Source organism: Diabrotica virgifera, chromosome 3 (genome assembly GCF_917563875.1).
Source record: "Diabrotica virgifera virgifera chromosome 3, PGI_DIABVI_V3a".
NCBI classification, from domain to species: Eukaryota; Metazoa; Arthropoda; class Insecta; order Coleoptera; family Chrysomelidae; genus Diabrotica; species Diabrotica virgifera.
In genome coordinates this window covers 266,552,674-266,578,981 of record NC_065445.1, presented here as the reverse complement: position 1 = coordinate 266,578,981, position 26,308 = coordinate 266,552,674, and the positions used below count along the sequence as shown (strand labels likewise).

Sequence of the window (26,308 nt, the reverse complement as noted above, 5' to 3'; positions counted from 1 at the left end):
TGTATCTTAGATTTTATACCAGGGACAGCATTTTATGAAGAATAACTTTTTTTTTCGTAAAAGTGATAATAAAATAGTTATCATAATTGTAATAAAATGATGATAAGTATCCGCAATTTGAGAAAAAATTAAAAAATTTTTTTTTCGATTAGAATGATGTAATTGTATATTTAGACATAGTTTCTAATTTCAAACAACTTTTCATAATAGGATTTTTGATATCCTGGAATATAAAGGTACTTTACTCTGTAACGAAATTCATATTTTTGACATAACTCGTATAAAATTGATAAAATTTGATGTCTGATGGTTCAGATTTAGATTTTTGACTATCCAGATCATTTTATTAAGAATAACTTTTTTTCGTAAAATTGATAATAAAAAAGTTTTCCATGTGGTTCCTAGCTACGCAGACACACTGTAGAAGGGCTTCTGTATAAGAATTTTCAAATTACAATGCCATATTCGGATTCAGCATAATCAAAAGCAAAATAGAAACATATTTGATCAAACTAAAATGGTGAATTTAACGATATTTTTAAAATTATTTATACAAAACAATTGTTATTGTTTCAACAATTAATAAACAATTAGCGGCCAAATCTGCGAGTAGAACTTTTTACTTTAACATGTATATAAACTAACAAAAAAAAGTTTTAGAAAAATATAAGCTTGTTTGAATTTTTCCGAAACAATGCATATTTTCGTTCTAATTGCACTCCCCTAGTACAGGTGTGCTGCGCAGTAATGAACGCAACCTGTATCAGCAGCCAAATGGCCGGTACGGTATTCGAGGAAGCATAGGGAACAATATATAAAAGAATCCGCCGTCTTAAAATGATTTCTCGAAAACGTTGCTAGCTCTTAGACCATAAGAGACTGCATACGAAAATTGAACCCGGTACTCTGGGATAAGAACATCGGTATAAAAACAAAAAGAAGAATATAAAACACCATGACAAGAAGTAGCCTGACTTATGGGTGTGAAAATTGGATAATATATAAATAAGAAAACCAAAAACAAAATAAGAGCAAAAGAGATGGAATTCCTAAGTAGAAGCTGCAGAGTAACAAGACGAGACAGAATAACATAGAGATTAAGAAAAGGATGGGATTGAACTCTGATATAATAGACTACATACAAAAGAAGAGATTAATCTGGTACACAGACATGTCAGAAGAGCAAAAAACGTTAGATAAACAGAATAACAGAGTGGAGTCCGATAGGAAGAAGAAAGAGAGGTAGACCTCGAAGATCTTTCAGAGATGAAGTGAACGAGGCAATGGAAAGAAGAAATTTACAGGAAGTGGACTGACAATACACAAAGAACTGGAGAGAACGGTTGACTGAAGGAATACAGTGAAAACTGGAAATCCTTGGTATATAACAAGAATGACAGTCAGTTGATGGACAAATAGACTATTGGAATGGAGTCGTCAGCACTACGGACATGGAAGAAACGAATAAAGGCTGGATGAGAATGGCACACAATAAATGAGGTTAAGAACAAGCTTGGCCTAAGTTCATGAGAGGCTCTTCGGAGCTGCATAATTAAGAGGGATGTTGAATAATAAAATACTTTGTCTTTCATATTTTATCTAACAATAAAACACTGAAAACGTTTGTTTTCTATACTTCCACAAAATTTATTATAACTAAGTGACTACAGCTGTTTCGGCAGAGTGCCTTTCTCAAGTGATATATTTAACAATGTGTTTGTCTTTTTAAGTCTTTAACTGAGGTTGAGGAGTGGGGAGCTGTTTGTCTCGAGTTGGTCATTCAGAATTATATCTGTATTTTTCAATTTATTAATTTCCATTGATTCTAAAAGTGATAGCTTAAGGCCTTTATTTTGAATATGTAGAATTTGAAACTCTTCATTGAAAGAATGATTATGATCTAGAAGGTGAAGTGCGTATGTAGAAGTGTCTGTTTTTCTATTGTTGAAAGCCCTTTTGTGTTCTGCTATCCGTTTGTCAAAAGTTCTGCCAGTTTGACCGATGTACGTTTTCGGACAGTCACCACAAGTTAGTTTGTACACACCACTCTGTAGTTGCTTTCTCTTTCAGCTTTTATTGTTCTTAATATATTTGCTTAAGTTGTTGTTAGTTCTGAAAGCTGGTGTTATTCCTTTCTTTTTTATGTATCTGGCTATTTTTGTTGTTATCTTGCCAGTATATGTGAGAGAGCAGAAGGTACTGGGTTCTTTCTGTGGTGGTGGATACACTAATTTCAGGGCTTTCTTATGGAGTTTTTGGTTTAAAACTTTGTTAACTGTTTGTTCGTTATAGCCGTTGTTTACTGCTATTTGTTTAATGATGTTTAGTTCTATCTCGAAGTTATTTTTTGTCATGGGAATTTCTGTCAGTCTATGTATCATGCTATGGTAGGCTGCTAATTTGTGTTGTGTAGGATGGGATGATGAATTGTGTATAGTTGTGTCAGTATGGGTAGGTTTATGATATACGGAGAACTCATGTTTGTTGTGTAGTCTGGAAATCGTTACATCTAGAAAGTTTATGGAGTTATTCTGTTCTGTTTCTATTGAAAACTCAATATTATATTGGTGGAGATACGTGGATGATATACTAGTATGCTTTACAGGAACTAACAGACAACTTGACCAATTACTATCATATATTAATTGACTTCATAATAATATTGAGTTTACCATAGAAACAGAACAGAATAACTTCATAAACTTTCTAGATGTAACGATTTCCAGACTACACAACAAACATGAGTTTTCCGTATATCATAAACCTACCCATACTGACACAACTATACACAATTCATCATCCCATCCTACACAACACAAATTAGCAGTCTACCATAGCATGATACATAGACTGACAGAAATTCCCATGAGAAAAAATAACTTCGAGATAGAACTAAACATCATTAAACAAATAGCAGTAAACAACGGCTATAACGAACAAACAGTTAACAAAATTTTAAACCAAAAACTCCATAAGAAAGCCCTGAAATTAGTGTATCCACCACCACAGAAAGAACCCAGTACCTTCTGCTCTCTCACATATACTGTCAAGATAACAACAAAAATGGCCAGATACATAAAAAAGAAAGGAATAACACCAGCTTTCAGAACTAACAACAACTTAAGCAAATATATTAAGAACAATAAAAGCCGAAAGAGAAAGCAACTACAGAGTGGTGTGTACAAACTAACTTGTGGTAGTTGTGGTGACTGTCCGAAAACGTACATCGGTCAAACTGGCAGAACTTTTGACAAACGGATAGCAGAACACAAAAGGGCATTCAACAATAGAAAAACGGACACTTCTACATACGCACTTCACCTTCTAGATCATAATCATTCTTTCAATGAAGAGTTTCAAATTCTGCATATTCAAAATAAAGGCCTTAAGCTATTTTTTTTAGAATCTATGGAAATTAATAAACTGAAAAATACAGATATAATTCTGAATGACCAACTCGAGACAAACAGCTCCCCACTCCTCAACCTCTTCAGTTGAAGACTTAAAAAGGCAAACACATTGTAAACTATATTACTTGAGAAAGGCACTCTGCCGAAACAGCTGTAGTCACTTAGTTATAATAAATTTTGTGGAAGTATAGAAAACAAACGTTTTCAGTGTTTTATTGTTAGATAAAATGAACTTCCATCAAGTAACGGTCGAATCCATCAATTACTTTCATATTTTGTTTGGTATGTAGGTTAAGAATTTTTCAATGCATTCTCGTAGCATTAGTTTTGAAAGTTTTTGATTACCCCGCGTATGTCTACTATACGAAAAAGGAAAAAATATGTTCACAAATAATTATTGTTTTAACATAATATGTAATTAGATTCTCTTAATTTTTAAAAAGCATCATCACAGCATTGTTTTAAAGGAAATATATTCACTCACTTGTTTTGTTTGCTTCATTTCCGGCCAAAAACTTGAAATTTGAAACTTTGATGTCATATAATTACAGCTAACAAACGTAAACAATTGAGAAATCGCTGCAAACAGTTTAATCATGTAATAAAGTAAGGAATTTCAAGAATGTTGGATTATAACAAAAGATTTTATGGCGGTATTAATAGCATTACAATACAACGCTCAGATACTGACACGAAATGGTAATTTGGGTTGAAGGAAGTTGAGTGGAATGGTGCTGCAATTAAAATGTTTGTCTTAAATCAAGGAAATGAATTGCGTCAAAATTAAAATGTTGAATATGTTTAATAAAAATAATAATCTTTTTATGAAACGGTGAGCTTGAAACACGTTATTATCTAATTTACTATATTTTCAACTTCTTTTGTTGGAATATCTTCTACAACTCAAAAGTAGACAATACAAGACAAAATTTAAATCCGCTAAGCGTCCCTTTTTGAAAAAAAAAAACGATTTTTTCTAAAAAAAATATAAATTTCTGAAAAGTAACATTTTACATAAAATATTCTGCAATAACTAGTTGTAATCGTTTGCAAAATGAAAAAAACGTTTATTCAAACTCTATATTAATAGTACATGAACACAGGAATATATAAATACAGAGTGGGCCAAAGAAAACAGTCCACCTCGATATTTGGCAGTAGTTATTGCATCTGAAGGTGATGACGTAATCGATTATTTTTTTAAATGGAAATAGAGGTCGTATGGTAGCTCATTTGAAAGGGTATTCAACTCTCTATTCAGTAATGTAAACATTAATATCATTATTTATACAGAGCGACCAAACAAATATTTTTTGAAGTAATTAATTGAAGCAAAAAGAAGAGTGTACTTTTAATTTATTTAACTCAAAATACATTGTACCTACTGCTGTCAGAAAATAGAAAAAAATGTTTATTTCACAAATCGTCCTATTAGAGGTAAAACTCATTAACTACACTTTCCAAAAAGTGGAGAAAAATCGATTTAAAGGTACAAATTTTTTTTTAAATTCGACTTGAATATTGGAATTTTTTAATGCAACTTTAAAGAATAAATAAAAACAGATATTTTCAGCCATGTTTTGTCACAGGAACTATGATATACATAATACAATATTAGATTAATTTTTGTACTTAATGAGTTTTTCCATGAACACAATTATTGGATATTGAGAAGTTAATGAATTTGTCTCCATAAAATTTCGCTGACTTACAAATAACAAACTATCAAAATAACAGTCTATTATTTAAAAAATGAGCAATAAGTTTCGTTCTTTGAAATAAATGCAATTCTTTCGGCATTTATGACAGCCACAAAGTCGCCTGCTTTATCGCAAAATGGATTATGTTACCCTTTATGTAAACTATTACTGTTACAAAGAAATTTAAGCTCATATTTCTTTAATCAATTGCCGAACAGATAATGCACACAAATATAATGAACAGTTTAAACGGTAATAACGAGGGTAATAAATACCATATAACACATCAGTCTCCTGCTTAATAGTAGTCGCGCAAAATACATTATGTTATCTAATGTATTGTTTGAAAAATTACTAAGTACCCATTCGGCCTTCCAGATTGTAAGACAAATTCACTTAGTGCAATAATAAGTTTTAATGAGTTTTACCCTGAAACCGAAATTTACAACATTGCACTCCAGACTCTACGGAAAAATTCACTTAGTGCAATAATAAGTTTTAATGAGTTTTACCCTGACACCGAAATTCACAATAATGCACTTAGTGAATTGTAACATAAATTATCTCAGCAATTAGAAGAGTTAGAGCCCCAGTTGACTTCTCCAGGGCTGGGCAGTACCGTATTGAGTTCAAATTGATGAAAATGTCAAAATCTCAAAAAAGTGCACTTAGTGAGTTTTACCTCTAATAGGACGAGATAAAAATTTTTTTTCGCTTAAATTAAATCGCAAACAGCCTCCCACCTACCTCTTTTGACAGTTTAACATTTAATTTAAGCCAAGCGAATAGCAATATTTATTTGCCCAATAAACATTTTTTTCTATTTTTTGACAGCAATAAAATGTATTTGGAGTTAAATAAATTACATACAATGGTCGTTTTGCGTCAATTAATTTAATACAAAAATAATTTTTTGGCCATCCTGTATAAATAATGATATTATTGTTTATAATACTGAATAGAGAATTGAATACCCTTTCAAATGAGCTACCACACGACCCCTATTCCCACCTAAAAAATCATCGATTACGTCATCACGCCCAGATGATGACGTCACTAGTATGAAATATATATAAAAAAAATTGTAATTTAAAAATAAAAATCGAACCGTTTCGGCATTTTCTTAAAATCCAAATCCAAAAACTACTGCCAAATATCGAGGTGGACTCTTTTTTTTGGCCCACCCTATATAAATAAATACATGTACGAACAACGCATAACTTAATATTTTTTACTTAAAAAAACTATGGAATTACAATATGTCAGGTTGGCAATCCTTTTTGTGTATCTTTTATGGGAATCTCTCGATTGTACCTATTGTACAATATTGTTATTTTGTTTTTTGAAGTTATACTACTTTACGATCGAGAGTGAAATTTTATAATGCCGGGCGCATGCGCACACAGACAGTATGTATTTCGTTGCTAATCTTTCAAGATATGTATGTATCAGCGCTGTCAGCGCAAATAAGTCATATTATATCATAGCGTGTGACCGAAGATCAAGAGGCCCCGGGTTCAAATCGCAGACGATTCATATTCTTTTTTTTTTATATTTTTGGTATCGTTTTAGTATGAAAATTTAAAAAGTGGTAGGTAAAGAAAGTTAGTTTAATATTTAAATAAAATACAAATAACCTGTTAAATATGTTGAAATTTCGTTGAAATCATAATAATAGAAGTATAACTTCTTACGTGCGTACAAAGTACACACATTCTTTTTTTTGTTTATATCTTACGGGGAATCCTTCGATTGAATTTGCGGTCTTGCTTTTTTATTATTTTTTGAAACTACAATGTTTCGACGGAATCTAGAAAGCCTAGAAATAGCTTGGAGATATAGCAGAACCTAATATGGCATAATCCTTTAAATCTCGAACAAGCAGTTAGATAAAGCATCATGCAAGTTTTCCACACTTCTGGTGAAGTTGTCCGTTGATCTGTCGACTCTTCTGCAAGGGTCTAAGCAGTTGTCTTATGCCATAAGTACAATACAACCTCAAGAACAGAATATGTGCAACCAGTAGGATCTATTTCACATCCCACAATAGTGTGCACGACAAAACTTCACAAAATCTACAAGAAAGAAATTCCTGTAGTTGGCCGTATACCATTAATTACAAGTAAAATTTAATAAAAATTTTTTGTCCTGATAAAAGGTATATTAGTTTAAAAAGCCCCTATAGCGCTACAAACATATAAACAAAACGTTTTCGCTCTGTAACAAGAGTTACTAATCCACTAAGAGTTACTTCACAAAACCAAACGTTTTCGGATTAATAGTTTATCCATCATCAGTGTTAAGCGCTAAAATAGTAAGTATAACCTAATTAAAAATAAAAATAGATAATGTTATAAAAGTTGACGTTAAGAATTGACAGACGCCATACTTACAATAGCATGCATGCGTCAGCCACCAAAAAGTTATGGGTAAGAACCCTTTAAAAGTTTCAAGATCTTAAATGATACTACATATTTTTAATAAAACAGAAGGATGTTGCAAATATTCCTGGATATAACCCAGGGCCACACAGTACTCTAACCCACGTGGATGTGATATGCAAGGAATGAACCACACATATTGAAAATTGAGTGTCAACTGAACTGAAAGGTGAAAAAACTTTAGCTGACACTCAATTTTCAATATGTGAGGTTCATTCCTTGCATATCACATCCACGTGGGTTAGAGTCCTGTGTTGCCCTGGGTTATGTCCAGGAATATTTGCAAGATCCTTCTGTTTTATTAAAAATATGTAGTATCATTTAAGATCTTGAAACTTTTAAATGGTTCTTACCCATAACTTTTTGGTGGCTCACGCATGCATGCTATTGTAAGTATGGCCTCTGTCAATTCTTAACCTTATTCAACTTTTATAACATTATCTATTTTTATTTTTAATTAATGTGATGTAACCCTTATTAGCGTCTATTAATTTTAAACATACCTTTTACAAAGGATCTTGTATTTTTTCTGATTTATGGCATGCAGCCAGCTACAGGAATTTTATTTTCCTCGTAGATTTTTTTATTATTAATTAACCTTTTTTGGTACGCGGTATCCAAACCTAATAGAGATACGCAGTACCTAACAACTATTTCGATTAGCTGAAGACCGAGAATTAAAATACAAAGATTGCAATGGGCCGAACATGTGATAATAATGGGAGAGGATAGGCTACCAAAAAGAGCACTCAATGCTAGAATGCAGGGAAAGAGACCCGTTGGAAAGCCAAGAAAGCGCTAGGAAGGCACAGTAAACAGCGACGCACAAGCCCTTTTAGGAGTCCGTGTATGGAGAAGAGCAGCCACAGACAAACAAGGGTGGAGGCAAAAAATAAAGAATGCCAAGGCTCAATTTGGGCTGTAGTGCCGTAGAAAAAGAAGACCGAGAACAATTCGCCAATGTAATAATTGACAACGTTAAGGGCACCTAAGAAGGTTCTAAAAAAAGATACCTACTTCGGAATTTTAAATTTGTTTTAATATTTTATTTTGAATAAAATGTAAAAAAATACTCAGTTAAATCTCTAAAAAATATTTTTAAGGAACAAAAACAATATAGAAGGCCGTCTTACGTCAACAGAATGCCTAATGGCTTATGTATACTCCATACAATTTACAACAAAAGATTAACTACTGTCGTTAAATTCGCGATTAAACAGCCGTCGAGATTGTTATTAACCTTGAGAAATATCTAATGACATAATGAAAAAACAAACTTCCACAAAAATATTTACGATCTTTGTGATTCAATGGTAATATTCTTTAAATGGTTTATTAAAAATTTTGCGCAATCCTAATTAGAGAAGTCAACAAAACGTTTGATCAAAGTGCATTGATGCATCATGCATTGAACAATTATAATGTGGTTAGCTGGTAAGTGTTGTGATAGGTCAAGAAGATTTATTGGTCTTTTACGATATTATTTTATAGATTTAATGTCACTGTTAACATTTTTATGAGTGCACAAGATAATATAATAATATGTGTTATTAGACAATACAGAAAATGGGTTAAATAATCTTGAATACATTTTCAATATTGGAATGAAAAAACAATCATGGTAAAAAAAGGGAACCCCCTTTAGGATAGGTAAAATACCCTCACTCCCAGAATTAATTTTTTTAACTTTTTTACGTTCTGTGTGATTAAAAAATAAGTTTCAGCGCAATTTTAACCCTTCACCCCCCTTCCCCACCACCAAAAAGGTTATTTTTTCGTTTTTATTGTTTTTAGGTGGAATGTAATCAATTTAAAAATTTCAAAAAATTCAGGCGTCTAGTTGAGGCTTTTTAAAAAATAAAGAAAGGAAAAGCGGTAGGACCAGATGATATTCCTGGGGAAGTATGGAGAGCATTGGGAGAGACAGGAACAAGGTGGCTAGCAGGTTTATTTAATAGAATTATGGAAGTTGGACAAATGCCAGACGAATGGAGAAGTAGTATACTGGTACCTGTTTACAAAACAAGGGAGATATACAACAATGTACAAACTACAGGGCTATAAAACTGCTTGGCCACACCATGAAAATATGGGAAAGAGTAATTGATAGACGGATACGTGAAGAGACCGAAATATCCGAGAATCAATTTGGCTTTATGCAGAACAGATGCAATTTTCATTATAAGGCAGTTGATGGAAAAATACAGGAGTAAAGAAACAAACGCTCATATGATATTCATTGATCTTGAGAAAGCATATGATAGAATTCGTCGAGAGATTCTGTGGTGGGCACTCAATAAGAAAGGAGTCCCTGGTGAATATGTAAAGATTGTGAGGGATATGTATGAGGGAGTAACGACTAGTGTTAGGACAGGTGTGGGAGAGACTGATAAATTTCATGTGAAAGTAGGATTGCACCAAGGCTCGGTGCTTAGTCCGTATTTATTCTCATTAGTTTTGGACCAGATAACAGCGAAACTACAGGGTAACATTCCATGGTGCTTAATGTATGCTGATGATATCGTGTTAGTAGGAAATAGTGAAAGAGACTTAGAACAAAAACTAGAACAGTGGACACAAGCTCTCGAGGAAAAAGGTTTAAAACTTAGTAGGACAAAGACAGAGTATTTGGAATGCTCATTTAAAGATGGAGTTACTACAAATAAAATGGTACCTTTAGATGGTGAAATGATTGTAAAAAGCAATAGTTTAAGTACCTGGGATAGATATTACAGAGTAATGGAGAAATAGATGGGGATGCATGCAGTAGAATTAGGGCTAGATGGATGAAGTGGAAGTAAGCGAGTGGTGTGCCGTGTGACAGGAAAATTCCAATGAAGTTGAAGAGAAGATTCTATAAAACAGCCATAAGGCCGGCTATGATGTACAGAACTGAATGTTGGGCAGTGAAAAAGAAAGGGGAACAACGAATGCATGTGGCGGAAATGAGAATGCTTAGATGGATGAGTGGAGTGACAAAAAAGGATAAAATTAAAATAGGTATATTAGAGTAAGATTAGGTTTGGCACCAATTGATCCCAAAATGAGAGAGCATAGGTTGAGATGGTTTGGTCATATTCAACGTCGAGACGTTAATCACCTAATACGAAGAACTGCTGAAGTGCACAATCCTGGAAGGAGTAGGAGAGGAAGACCAAAGAACACGTGGGGGGAGACGATTAGGCAGGACATGTTGGTAAAGGGGATTAATATTGATATGACCCAAGATAGAATTGTGTGAAGAAATGCAATTAGGGAAGCCGACCCCGCATAGGGATAAGGCAAAGAGAATGATGATGTAAAAAACCATCTTCAAAAATCTGAAAAACTAGTTATTTAGGGGGTTTTGGAGAATTTTCCTAATTTTATTGACTTCAAAATACATTAATTCAAGTTTTTTTATATAAGTTATATATAATTTAATGTCCAAACCCCTCAAAAAGACCCTTCAAAAAACTTTCAAGTGTTTTGGTGGGTTTTAACCCGTTTCTCCCATTTTTTAATGTCCTAACTAAAGGACCCAGTTACTTTAAACTATTATATAACTTATAAAAAAATCTTTATTTGATCTATTTTGTTGAAGTCTATAAAATGGGGGAAATCCCCAAAACAACCCTAAAAAACCAGTTTTTCAGATTATTGAAAGTGGTGCATCTCACTGAAAAATCTGAAAACAATAGAAATATAGGTTTTGATAAAATATCTACACAAAATAAAAAAAAATAGATCTGCAGCCATCTCCAAAAAAGTTATACGCTCTTGTGGCAGTGGGGGGAGGGAGTGGCAGACTAAAATTGCGCCGAGTCTTATTTTTTAATCAGACAGAACGTAAAAATACCATTTTGAGCGCCCGGTTTGGGGCGAGAAGTCGGTAAATTAGTAGTTTTTTACGTTTTTCGTCAATATTTCTAAAACTATGCTTTAGCGTAAACAATGTTCTATACAAAAATGTTCTACATAAAATTTAAAACAAAAAAGGTCCGATACATAATTGTTATAAAATCAACGGTTCCAGAGTTACGGAGGGTGAAAAGTGGAGGTTCTCGATAATTTTTATATCTTTTGGCAATTTATAATATGTATTATTACTGATGAAAGAAATTTTTCTTTAACAGGATTGTGTTTTGTAACTAAATAAAAATTGCTATTTCAGTGGCCGATGGTAAGTTATTGATAAGCCCTTGAAGAAACGTCAACCACACCATCAAATCATCATCAATTGCCCAAAATATAAAAAGTATCGAAAACCTCCACTTTTCACCCTCCGTAACTCTGGAACCGTTGATTTTATAATAATTATGTATAGGACCTTTTTTGTTTTAAATTTTATGTAGAACATTGTTTACGATAAAGCATAGTTTTAGAAATATTGACGAACAACGTAAAAAAACTACTAATTTACCGACTTCTCCCCCATCTTCCCCCCAAGCCGGGCACTCAAAATGGTGTAACTTTTTACTAAACAATATGTGGACCATATAGAACAATTTTGTGTTGGAGGAAAACTTTTACTTTGGATATTTGGATTAGGCCTTTTTTTGGACCAATTATACTATACTACCTCCGTAACTTTGGAACCGTTCATTTTAGAAGGATTACGTATATCACCTTTTTTATTTCAAATTTAATGTAGAACATTTTTGTATAGAAGATTGTTCATGCTAATGTAATAATGACGAAAAACGTAAAAAACTACGAATTTACAGATTTCTCCCCATCTCACCCCCAAACCCGACGCTCAAAATGGTGTGACTTTTTTCTGAACATTATATGGACCATATAGAACAATTTGGTGTTGGAAGATAACTTTCACTTTGGATGTCTGAGTTTGGGTCTAGTTATAACATAGTCAAATGCAAGAACTATAGAACCATCCCACTGATCTCACATACCAATAAAATATTGCTATAATGAATGAGAGGCTTAAATTTTACAAAAAATACCTCAAGAGAAAACGCAAAAGGTAGAAGTACTCGAGAACACCTTCTGAATATAATCCACCCTGCTACTATTGTTCTTGATCTCAAAAATGATGTGGTCTACTAAGACATCGATACAATACAAAATAAAAACGTAAATAAGTAATACAAGTACGAAATCCAGCTGTTAATCTGCCTACGACAAAGCAGCAATCATTAAAGTAGACTGTAAGGTTATTAAAAATGATGTTAGTAATTAAAAAAAAAACCCTAAGCACATTCGGTATTTTGCAAAGAAATAATTACCAAGTCTACCATGACAAAATTATTTTCGTCGTCGTTCGTCGATTCCATCGTCAACTTTTCCAACTTATTCGCTAAATTATCAGTCATTTTGTTCCCATTCTTCTCCTCTGTTGATTCGTTGTCCATCTTCTTCGAGTCCGCCGATGACGTGGACGCGCTCCCGTCGGTTTCCGACTCCTCTTCTTTCTTCTCCACGGGCTTCTTTGGAGGCGGTGGCGGGTTGATCCTGCTGTACGGCAGCTTCGGGATTAAGTACACGGTCTCCAGCTTCTTGTACTGGTTGGCAAAGGCACCCCTTCTCATCGGTATCTCCAACGATATAGTCTTATCCTCTCTAAAAATAAAATAAGAATTATAATATATCGACAATTATACAGGGTGTCCAGAAAGTCTACTGACAAACGAAAACAGGAGATTCCTCAGATTATTTTAAGACAATTTAACCCAATTTACCTAATCCAAAAATGCTTCCTAAGGGAGCTAGAGCTCTTGAAGATGGCGTCTTTTAACTAGTTTTTCTTAAATACCTCCAGAACGCTTTTAGTTAGAAAAACGAAAATTGGTACACATATTTATCTTCCAGAGTTAATCTTCCATCTATTGTGAATTTCTAGTACCAGTCATAGACGTCCGTTTTGGGTAGGGCAACGGTTATTTTATCGCATAACTTTTTTGTCTTTAATTTTTAAGAATTTTTGACACTAAATTGTTAAATTATGAGGTATTCTAGCTCTAAAAGTTACTCTTGCTTTAAGTTGGTAAAATACACCGTTATTTTTGGAAAAGATTTTTCAATTTTTTTATCAAATTCAGGAAACGAAAAATTTTCAAATCGATTTTGCTAGAAAGCGGTGTGTCCTACCGACTTAAAGCAAGAGTACCTTTTAGTACTGGAATACCTCTCAATTTAATAATCCAGTATCAAAAATTCTTAAAAGTTAAAGACAAAAAAGTTATGCGATAAAATATCTGTTGCCCCACCCAAAACGGACGCCTATGACTGGTACTAGAAATTCACAATAGATGGAATCGATTTAACTCTAGAAGATAAATCATCATTCTCTTTGCCTTATCCCTATGCGGGGTCGGCTTCCCTAATTGCATTTCTCCACACAATTCTATCCTGGGTCATATCAATATTAATCCCCTTTACCAACATGTCCTGCCTTATCGTCTCCCACCAGGTCTTCTTTGGTCTTCCTCTCCTACTCCTTCCAGGAATCTACACTTCAGCTACTCTTCGTATTGGATGACTAACGTCTCGACGTTGAACATGACCAAACCATCTCAACCTATGCTCTCTCATTTTGGCATCAATTGGTGCCACACCTAGACTTCCCCTGATATACTCATTTTTAATTTTGTCCTTTCTTGTCACTCCACTCATCCATCTAAGCATTCTCATCTCCGCCACATGCATTCGTTGTTCCTCTTTCTTTTTCACTGCCCAACATTCAGTTCCGTACATCATAGCCGGTCTTATGGCTGTTTTATAGAATTTTCCTTTCAGCTTCATTTGAACTTTTCTGTCACACAACACACCACTCGCTTCCTTCCACTTCATCCATCCAGCCCTAATTCTACTGCATGCATCTCACAACTCTGTAAAGTACATTAGATAGTTATAGTGTCTTTTTATACAAAAATCATAGTTATTCTTATGTATCATAATTATTGTGGTTATTAAAGCGACCGTTAATTTTTAATTAACAATTCAATTGTTGCTAAACTGTTTATTCAATTTCCATCGTCTTCTGGAATTATTCTATACGAAAAGAGCTTTTATATTGCCAAGTTATTTAGTTATTGATAAACAATTACTTATCTAAAATTTTAGTTGAAAATTAAAGATTTTGTTGGAAAACCCCGCATTTTCCGGGGAAAATTGTCATCGAAGTAAATCGGGAAAAACACGGCTCTATGCAGAATTTAATTACGGTGAATTTTTGTTTGGGTGTTTTTGGTGTAAAGTTAAAATCTTTGGAGTTATAGAGCAAAAATTGAAAAAAAAACACGATTTTCGGGTGCCATTTTATTTATAAAAAAAGTAGCACACTATCTGCGGACTTTGCATACCTATATTATTAATGTATACAGTAAAACCTCCGTTAACCGAAATAATTGGGGGGAAGGCAGTTTCGGATAACAAAAATTTCGGTCAAAAATAGCATTGTTTTTTGTATTCTTCTTGTATAAAATTACATAGTATTCTTGGTCAAAGTTGGTATTAAAAACACTATGAGGTGATTTCGTAATATGTTTAATATTAATTGCAATCTTTATTTGTATGAAAGCAATGTTGACAAATTAACATCAAATTGTTTCCGTTTTAGGATAAAAATTTACTTTTATTGATGAAATTATTGAAACTGTCAGCCGTTTCGGTTAAACCATGTTTCGGTTAAAAAGGTTTCGGTTAACAGAGGTTTTACTGTACAATGATTATGACATGTACAATGACCTATATTATTAATATATACAATTATAAGATTCGATTCCAGCAATAAAATTGCTGGTAAATAACTTTTTCCAAAAATGGCCTATTCTCCGATAATCTGCCCAAACTAAGACGGCACTTGAAGAAGAAGAGGGAAAATAATAAATGACAAATAATAATAATTGTTAACAACCTAAAAAAATGTGAAAAAAATTAACCAAAAGGGCTTAATATACAAAACAATGTGGATATTAAAACGTTAAATTGTGTACAAAGAATTCATATATAATAAGAAGAATAACGACGGATAATAATTGTCATTACATAAAAAAACTACAAAAAATTTATTTGTAAAAACAAATTATTTTCTTATACTGGGTGTCCACTTATATTTTCCCCATTTTAATTGCCTATAACTAAACGGCTGAAGATAGAAATATGCGGTTTTCGCTGAAATGTTTTACTTTAATAAAAGTTTTGTTTGAATGGATTGAATTTTTTATATCGCTTTAAAAAAATGGCGGATTTTGGAAAAATGATTTTTTTTTAACGAAATACCCAGTACTTTTTTGTAAATTGAAAGAACGGTCATTCACCTATCCAGTGATATAGTTTTTTAAAATCGGTCAAATTAATGACTGAGTAAATAATTTTTAAAATGAGAGATGCAATGTGGAAATCACTTAACAGAATATCAATTTGCTTAGTTATTTTAATCATAATGTTATTTAGTTATATGATTTCCACGTTGCACCTCTCATTTTAAAAACTAATTACTCAGTCATTTGACACAGACAAAACGAAAATGGCGGGTTCGTTGGGAAAAATATTCCCACGAGATTTTTTTGCATAATCACTTTCGTGGGACATCCCAGAATAAGGTTCAAGAAGTCGCCCACGTGAAAAGTGGTCCAAATTTTTTTTAACAATTTTTTTTTAATCAAATTGCAAAAATCAATATTTTTGGCCAAGACAATTTTTTAGGTTTTTTGGACCATTCTGGACAAAAAAAGGTCTCTTATAATTTTTCTCTAAAGTTGATCTTTTTCGAGTTATAAGCAATTTAAAATTTGAAAAACGCGAAAATTGCCATTTTTAAGACTTAATAACTCGGTTAAAAATTATTATTATGAAAGTCAGAAAGTGACTAAAACAAAGTTTAAAGCTTCCACCACATGATCCTGAAGAAATCTGTGTCATTAATTTATTACTAAGCTGTTATTTTTAATTAATAACAATGAGCGGTTAGATCGTATTGACGCGGCTGTAAATGTGAGTGCGAGTAAAATGCACAATTGGACAGCCGGAATGGCATCTCTCTCGCACTCAGCATTTACAGCCGCCTAACACGTGCATGGCGCTCATTATTATTACTTAAAAATAACAGCTTAGTAATAAAATAATGACAAAAATTTCTTCATGATCCTGTAGGGAGGGCTTTAAACTTTGATTTAGTCACTTTTTGACTTTCAGAATAACTTTTAACCTAGTTGTTAAGCCTTAAAAACGCCATTTTTCGTTTTTTTTTTCAATTTTAAATTGCTTATAACTCGAAAACGATCAGCTTTAGAGAAAAATTATAAGAGACCTTTTTTATCCAGAATGGTCCAAACACCTAAAAAAATTGTCCGTGACAAAAATATTGATTTTTACAATTTGATAACAAAATTGTTAAAAAAGATTTGGACCACTTTTCACGTGGGAGACTTCTTGAACCTTATTCTGGGATGTCTCACGAATGTGATTATGGAAAAAATCTCATGGGAATATTTTTTCCAACGAACCCGCCGTTTTCGCCTTGTGTAACAAGCGATTTTAAACAACTTTATATCGCTGGATAAGTGAATGACCGTTAGCGTTCTTTCAATTTACAAAAATATACTGGTTGTTCCATTAAAAAAAGTCAACAACATTTTTCTCAAAAATCCGCCATTTTTTTCGTAATTGAAAGCGATATAAAAAATTCAATCTATTCAAACAAAACTTTTACTAAAATAAAACATTTCAGAAAAAACCGCGTATTTCTATCTTGAGCCGTTAAGAAGTTATAGACAGATAAAATGGGGGAAAATATAAGTAGACACGTGGTATAATAAGGAGAATAAACGACGGATAATAATTGTCATTACATAAAAAAACTGTAAAAAATGTATTTGAGGTAAAAACAAATTATTTTCTTAAATACATACTTACGGATCCTTCTCATAAACTCTGTCACTGGAAAAGTCAAATTCACAACTTCTAAATCCGACCATATTTATCTTTAAATGTTTAAATAAAATATACTGTGTGCTTACCCCTCGCTGGACGCCATCGTAAAGTGCCCAAAATAGGTTTTCGCACGACAACGAACGCATCGTAGAAAAACACACAACTCTTAAAAACCTTATGGTACCAGTTTTTGTAATAGGACCTTTGTAGCAGAAGTACTTCTGTTTGTCTAGGTATGATACAAGGTGAATCTCAAATGTTATTTTCGGTTGAACGAAGAAAACGCAAAATATTTCAAAAGAACGATATTTTTGTTTTATATTTAGTTTAAAAAATCCTAAAAAAAGACAGGGATACTCATTGAGTCCTATGCTCTTCAATTTAATCATGGATGAATTGATAAAAACCGTTAACAAAGGAAGAGGATACAGAATGGGAAACAAAGAAGTAAACATATTCTGTTACGCAGACGACGCAAGCCATCTCTCTCTCTCTTGTCGTTTCCCCATTACTGAGGATCCAATGATTTCTTCCAATATTCCTAACAATGTTTCTCCATTGGTCTCTATCTTCAGCTGCTCTAAGAGCTTCGCAGAATGAGTTTCCAGCTGAATGCATTATTTGGTCAGACCATCTAGTTGGTGATCGTCCTCTTGATCTTTTCCCCGGAACGTTTCCAGAAACAATTATTCTCTCTAAACTGTCGTCACTTCTGCGAAACACGTGACCAAATAATTGCAGAATTCATTGCAGACATATTGTGGACAGCCTTTTTTTAATATTGAGTTGGTTTAGGGTGGAAACGTTTGTCCTATGAGCTGTCCAAGGTATGCGCAGCATTCTTCTCCAGGCACCACATCTCAAAGGTATCAATTTTTTGGCGCTCGCATGCGCGAAGAGTCCAAGTCTCTGCTCCGTATAGAAATATTGAGAATACAAGGGCATTCACCAGTCTCATCTTAATATTTTGAGAGATAGATCTGTGTTTCCATACTTTATTTAGGCGACTCATCGCATTTTTTGCCATACCAATACGTCTCCGAACTTCTGCTTAACAGTTACCATCGTTAGTTATACTAGACCCGAGATAGACAAAGGTGTTTACTATCTGGTATTCCTGTAACATGTTAGTCAGTTGAATAGTGTCGAATCTGTCGACCACCATTATTTTTGTCTTAGCTTTATTGATTTTCAGACCAATCTGTCGACCACCATTATTTTTGTCTTAGCTTTATTGATTTTCAGACCAACTTTATTGCTTTCGTACTCAACTCTTCGCAGAAGATCAACCATTTCTTGCTCATTTGCTGCTATAAGTGTAGTGTCATCAGCAAATCTTAAATTGGAGATTTTCCTACCAGCTACTGTTACTCCACCGGCCCATCCTTCTAAAACCATCCTCATGACATGTTCATCATAAATGTTAAATAAGTCAGGTGACAACACGCATCCTTGTCTAACACCTCTCTCGGTCTTGAATTGGTTTGAGAACTTCTGATCTAGTCGTACTGTCGCTGTATTAGACTGGTACAGATTTTTAATAAGTGTTACCAGGTGCAATAGTGCGCCCATTTCTATTAAATTTTACCACAGATTTATCCAGCTTACACAATCAAATGCCTTTTGGTAGACAACGAAGCATATAATCATAGGTACTTGAAATTCTCTAGACTTTTCAATGAGTTGCCTCAGGTTCAGGATTTGTTCCCTTGTACCTTTACCCTTTACAAACCCGCTTGTTCCTGAGGTATTTGGTAATGTAGATAGGTTTTTAATCTGTTTTTTTACTAGCATATGTGTTATTAGTGACAGTGTGCGGTAGTTTTCACATTTGGTAGTAGTTCCTTTTTTGTGTAGTGGGATATAAATTGAGGTACACCGATCAGATGGCCATTTTCCTGAATTCCAAACAGCGACACAGATAGAATGGATGATATGTAATCATTTGTCACCTAGTAACTGTAGTATTTCACATGGTATTGAATCAATGCCAATCAATAAACGCATGCGCGCCATATAAATCACTAGGAACGAATGGTATATTATATCCAGTGTTATTATACAAAAGGGACCGGAACTTTTGTACTGCAGAATATGCAATGTACACAGAAGTATACTGAATCCCATTGAATTGTACTGAATTGTTGGTCCCACCGAATGCCGTTCATCATGGATATAGCTTTTCTACCCTGTATGTTTCTGTCTTTTATAGCAGCATCGAGTGTTCCATCTTGAGTTATTTTCATGCCCAGGTACTCGTATTCATCACAGTGTTTACTTGTGTTTAGAGAAAAACAATACAGAACAAAATTTAAGCGACATATTATAAAGACAGCTAATCAAATACAACATTACAAATATTCAGGAAGAAAAATTTTAGGACATCCAATGTCATTTGCAAAAGAAAGTCAATCATTAATACATAAACAAGTTATATAATGCTGCAAAAATGCTACCTACCATTATTAAGTATGTATTCATAAAACGTATTTATATAAATAATTTATTGGTTATAGATAATTATTTAAATGGAGCAGAAATTGGCATTTTATAATTTTCCTATATTGTATGTTTCATTCGAATGTTTAATAAAACAATCGAGCAAAACTTTTGTGAATATAAAAAAAAGTTCTTTCATTCGCAACATGTCGAATTAACATAAATTCTGTCATCCACAACACAGTTGTCAATCAGGTCAACATCCTTTATTTTACTATTATTCTGTGTCTATGTTACCACAGAATAAGTACTAAGTACTTCCGTATGTATTTCCTGAATAATGTATTTTTAACGTGCGGATTTGACACTAGTGATAAAAGTTCATCACACGATGTTGGTTGTCGATTTATGTTTCAACAGATAAACATAATCCTACGTAAAAGCATTTAGGCTATCTTTGAAAGAAATTCGCCAACTCATTTTCATCACAAACCTTAGATCATTTTAAAAACCTTTCCTAAATTTCATACAAAAATAAAAAAAAATTGAAAAAATCTAACACATTCGTCAAAGAGAAACGTGGCGCATCTTCATCGAATAAACGGTTTTCGCCCCACGCTTTTCTTTAACGAATGTTAGATTTTTTCGATTTTTTTTATTTTTTGCTTTTTGGTTGATTTTTTTATAATATTTTTAATTTTAGTCACTCGTAACTAAAGAAAAGCGTTTCTTAAATTTTTTTTTTCATATTCTTTTATTTTTTACTTTTTAGCCTTACACTTTTCAAACATTAACATATATCGTCATGTTTATTAAAATATGTATAAAACATATGAGGCGCTCCGAGGAAAAAGGGCGAATACGCCAGTTACAGTTTTTTTTTTAATGCAATGGATAGCCTGATCATTATTCGAACAATGTACCACCATAACATGGTTTATTCGTCCTTTCTATTCAGAACTATAATAGGTTGACTTAACGGAAGCAAACTGTATGAATCTTAAAAAGTACGCTGTGTCTAGGTACACGCTAACGTGTACGCAAATAAAAAAGTTAGGTACACGCGAAACGTCATCAATTCAGTGACGTCAGTATTTAGCGTGCACTGTTACTGGGTTTTTGCGTACACGCTAACTTGAGCCGCGTGTATGCTGTGGGAAGTACAGTCGGAAAAATGAAAGAATACCCATGAACGATCACATCAATCACTTATTTTATATTTGCTGTCTTTTTCTAGAAATAACAAACGTTTGTTATAGAAAAAGACAGCAAATACAAAATAAGTGATTGATGTGATCGTTCATGGGTATTCTTTCATTTTTCCGACTGTATATACCGCGAGTGTCAGAGAGTCAGTGTTGGAATTTGTATAATCGTGTTGTGTTCATATTTTAATATTGATTAGTAGTTTTTTATTTTTTGTTTGTTTAGTGTTTTTTTTTTAATTAACTATGGAATATGGACAATTATTTAATTCTTTTAATGAGTTTAACATTATTTGAAAACAGTATGAAAAAGATAAGAGACAAAAATTCATGATTAACGGTAGCAGAAGTATTAAGATAAAAGATACAGGGAGATTGATTAGTGTGATAAAGTTCAGAAGACCCGCTATAGTAATAGATAGCAATAAAAGTTAATAACAAAAATTGTAGCAAACTTTGATCTTCATATTACAAAATTAGTTAACATGTTACAGGGCGTTCGATAACATAGTGGCAGATCAAACTTTTGTTTTTTTTTTAAATGGAACGCCCTATATTTTATTTATGTTCGAAATCTTCTTAACTTCCCCATCACAAAAATATAAAGGATTATTATGTTATATAGGGTATTTACAAAGTTATAACATATTTTCCATGAAAATCGTAACAAATTCAATTCCCTGTATAAATAGAAATAAACACAACGGCATTGGTTTATAGTTTACAGTTAAACAAATATTTAACAATATTTTGTACATTTCATGTCAACTAAAATTTATACGTGAATATAATACTTTTATATACACATTGATTTATTACATTATTAAGTTTGGAACATCTGAATAGTTCTGCTTGCTTTCTCCTCTCCTTAGTAACAAATATTTTTCTATCAAACAATAAACATATCAAAATAGCGTGTACCAAAATATAATGTCACTGCGTACGCTAAATAATGACGTCGCTGGCTTGATGAAGTTTAATTCGCGTGTACCTAACTTTTTTATTTGCGTACACGTTAGCGTGTACCTAGACACAGCGTAAAAAGTATGGTAAATGTTCCGTCGAACAACGGCGAATACGCCACCGCTACGTCGGCGTCGGTACACAGCTAGCCCTCCCACTTCTGTCTTGCCAAATTTCTGAATAAAATTTCCGTGATTTCCGTCTTATTTTTACCGTTTTAAGCTACAGTGTCGTTTTGCTTGTCAAAACAAGTAGTTTTTATTTTGATTAGTTTGTTACTAATAAAGTTAAAATTTTACTGCTACAATGTCAGAAAGCGAGTTTACAGAAGACCAAAACAAAGGCTACACTAGAAAAAGGTCGAAAACTGAAGACACGTGGCAAAAGAATGTGAATAAAGTTAAAAGAAACTCAGGTGAAGAATACAGCACCATTAAAAACAGAAAACTTGTGCCTAAGCGGACTGTGGGAAGTCCCTGTTCCTGTGGATGTTTTGAGAAAGTAGGTTTGGAGAAAATTAGTATAATTTTTAAAAACTTTTGGGAATTATCTGAGTATAACCTACAAAACGCTTACTTATCTAAAAGAGTGAAATCTGTTTCTGTCAACCGTTGTCGCATTAAAAATCGACCTAGTCGAAAGTTACGTAGTATTGAGTACAGTGTACTTTTTGAAAGCAATGAATTTAAAGTCTGCAGAAAAGCATTATATGCGATTCATGGTGTCACTGAAAAGAGGGTTCGAACTGTTTTGAATAAAGTATCCACAAGTGGCACTGTAGAATTGGACAGAAGAGGAAATAAAAATCCAGTTAACAAAGTAAGTGTAGAAATGAAAGAAACTGTAATGTTACATGTAAATAGTTTACCCAAATGTTCAAGCCATTACAGCAGAGCAAAAAGCCCTTACCGAAAGTACCTTTCCACAGACTTAAACATAAACAAGTTGTATGACCTGTACTGTGAGTGGATGACAGAAAATCACCCTTTAATTGACCCTGTCAGCTCACAGTTCTATCGTGACACATTTAATAAAAAATTCAATATTGGTTTCAACCCTCCTAAGTCGGATACTTGTAATTTTTGTGACAAAACAGATATGGAACTTTCAAATTGTGATGATTTACAACGTAACCAATTGCAAGTTGCCAAGGAACTTCATTTAAGACGAGCCAAAGCAGTTCAAAAAATACTTAAAAGTTATAAAAGTAATAATGAAGACTCAGTTTCAGCAATTTGTATAGATCTGCAGCAAACTCTCCCTACCCCTAAACTGACGACATCTGTACAGTATTACAAAAGGAAGCTTTGGACCTACAATTTTGCAGTCCATGATATTAAATCTGGAAAATGTGTTATGTACATGTGGAATGAAAGTACTGGAGGTCGTGGTTCATGTGAAATAGCAAGCTGCTTGTCCCATTACTTTGATTCTATGGATCATCAAGTCAAAAAAGTTGTGCTATTTAGTGACAATTGTGGGGGCCAGAACAAAAATATGAACATTGTTTTAGCTTGTTTGAAAAAAATTCATGAATTAAAATTTGATTTCATAGAACATTACTTTATGATTCCTGGACATTCATATTTACCTTGTGACAGGGATTTTGGTCACATTGAGTTAAGGCTTCGAAATATTGATGTTTATTCTGAAGACCACTATATTGACTTAATTCGTTCATCAAGGAAGGTCAGACCATTCAAAGTAGTAAAAATGACATCATCAATGTTTTTTGATTTCACTGCTCTTCAGAAGTTAATTACAAAAAGAAAATCAACTGCTAGTTTTAAAGATGGTAAAGTATTTCTTTACTCCAAGTTGTTCAAACAAGGGTTTTCCATACAACCAACGTACCAAAATGTTTTGTCCGAACAAGTTGTTTTGCAGAAAGGAAAAGTAGGAGAATATCAACGCCATTTGTTTGATTTATCTGCCGCAGTTTTGTCTCCTAAATACCAACATCCTATAAAACTTTCAGAGGAAAAAATAAAAGACATCAAGTCACTTCTTCCATACATATCGCTTCATCATAGGAGTTTCTTTGATGAGCTGATCTCTCTCCAAGAATCACAAACCAATTTGGCAACGCTAACTGGAGAAAGTCAGGATGATGTTATGGATTTTTGCTTGAATTAATAATTTATTGTTTGGTGTTTTTTTAGTTTTTGATTTATCTTAAACAGAACAATTTTTAATTAAAAAATGTTTTTCATATCATATCCTTTGAATAAAACTTTTTTCAATATCCTGAATTATAATTTTGGTTTAGATGGGGTGATCTTATTTGCTTGACAAGCAAAACTTTTTATAAAAAAAATAGTTTTTACCTAACCGCATTACAAAATTTTGATGACGTGTATATTCGCCATTATTGAATTAAAAACACTTTTTCAACTTTAATCGCGTTTTTCTCAAAATGCCCATTCGGCGTATTCGCCGTTTGTCCACGGAGCGCCTCATATGTACTAACATAAAAAGTAGTCGGAATCGGCAAAAAATTTGAAACTTTATTGTTTATTTATGAAGCATAACGTAAACAATTAACGTAAAAAGTGAAATTGTGTATAGTTTATATCATTAGCTACAATCCGTAATAGTTTCAAGTTTTTACATTGTAAAAAACAAGAGAATTTAAGCAGTTTCCATTAAAATCGTTTTTTTTATTTAAACAATTAATAAACATAAAAAAATGTTAATGACTATTCGTGTATTGTTCCCGCGAATGCCTATGTCTGCAAATTTTCATTCATTTGCATTGGAGAAAAGGCAGTCAAATTAACGTCCAAAGATTTGACGCAACCTATTGAACTAAATAAAAGCGTTTAAAAAATACGAAAACTTGACAGATTCATAAAAATCTAATCTTCGTCCATATCGCGTCAACGAAAATGGTTTGTAGAGGAATTAAAAATATTGAGTCTTATCACAGATATTTTTATTTAAATCTTAAAACATGCATAATTCTTCTTCTTCTTCTTGATGCTGCTATTCGTGACGAATGTTGGCGATCATCATGGCAATCTTTATCTTATCTGAGGTTCTGTAACATATCTGGATTCATTTCGCATAATCAGCCGTGTGATGGATGACCGAAGTTATCTTTAACGTAAAGTTATCCTGTAGTTAAGTTATAATCCTCGAATTGGTGTGATGTATTATATTTAACTTAACTACTTGCGTTATTTCTTGACAGTTCTTGAGTTATCTGGTATATCAACTGTCATTTTATAACGCGACGTTAGACCTCAAGTTATGAGATAACTCTGTAGTTATGTAAGGATATGTAAGGTTAGTTCATCTTTTGACTTGTTTTTAAGATAGAAATCAAGTGAATATTCAACGAAGAACGCTGCTTCATGTTGTCCTAGGATTTTGTGCGGCATGTTATTAATTTATTATCAAATATAAAGCAGTGCAAAATTAAAAAATATCAAAAAATAGACTTCAAATAAAAAGTAAAAGCCCGTAGGAAATAATACGATTAAAATATAATTAACAATAAAAAGTAAAGCTAATAATTTAAGAATAGAAAGGTAATACAATTTTAAAAATCATACAAAAATCAACTCGAGATATAATAATTATTGTTGAATATAAGTTGAAATTTATAAACATATATGCAGTGTTGCCAGAGAAATTTTTGTAAATGCGCTGGAATGACTGAAATAGTGACACAAAATGTACTAAACTAAACCAACACATTTTGTACAAAAACTTAAAAAAACGCCGTTTAATGTTATTTGAAGCAAATTTCTTATATCACAAAATTGGAAGTTTTTACTTTAAGATACTTTAGTATCAAAAGTTTGGTTGTTAATTGTATCAAATTGGTACAAATGTACCAACTCTGGCAACGCTGCTTTTATGGGTATCGTCCCATCCTGTCAAGCCTGTGGCATGTTCCGATCAATCTCTCGCGCTTACTCCAACTTGTACTATTTCTACATAAGGTTCTCTTTGTTACTTCAAACTTTGTTAGTCAAATGTTATTTCTCTTTTTTAACGTTGAATAAATAACTATCTCATAACGGTGGCAGATACATCACACCGAATTTACGTAAATAGGTATGGACACGTTATCCCTGAGAGTTATCTCAACTTTAACTCAAACGTTAAAGATAACTTCGGTCATCCATCACACGGCTGATTGTATCCAAAGTATTCTAACTTTCGAAATTTGATGGTGGTCAATAATCAGTTCTTCTTCATTTTTCTTTAGTCCACGGGATTTTAAGTATTCTGCAATTTTCTGCATAAATCTTCGTTCAAGGTCCACG

The 26,308-nt window shown here is 32.9% G+C and overlaps 1 protein-coding gene across 3 annotated transcripts in view; it reads right to left on the bottom strand.

Moving 5' to 3' along the window:
- LOC114326321 (autophagy-related protein 13 homolog) overlaps positions 1–26,308 on the bottom strand; it is a 110,428-nt gene that overhangs the window by 13,847 nt on the left and 70,273 nt on the right. For all 3 annotated transcript variants that reach the window (XM_050646167.1, XM_050646166.1, XM_028274652.2), the window contains exon 4: positions 12,777–13,110. In XM_050646167.1, coding sequence (XP_050502124.1) covers positions 12,777–13,110 — 334 coding nt within the window. The remainder of the gene's footprint in view (positions 1–12,776; positions 13,111–26,308) is intronic.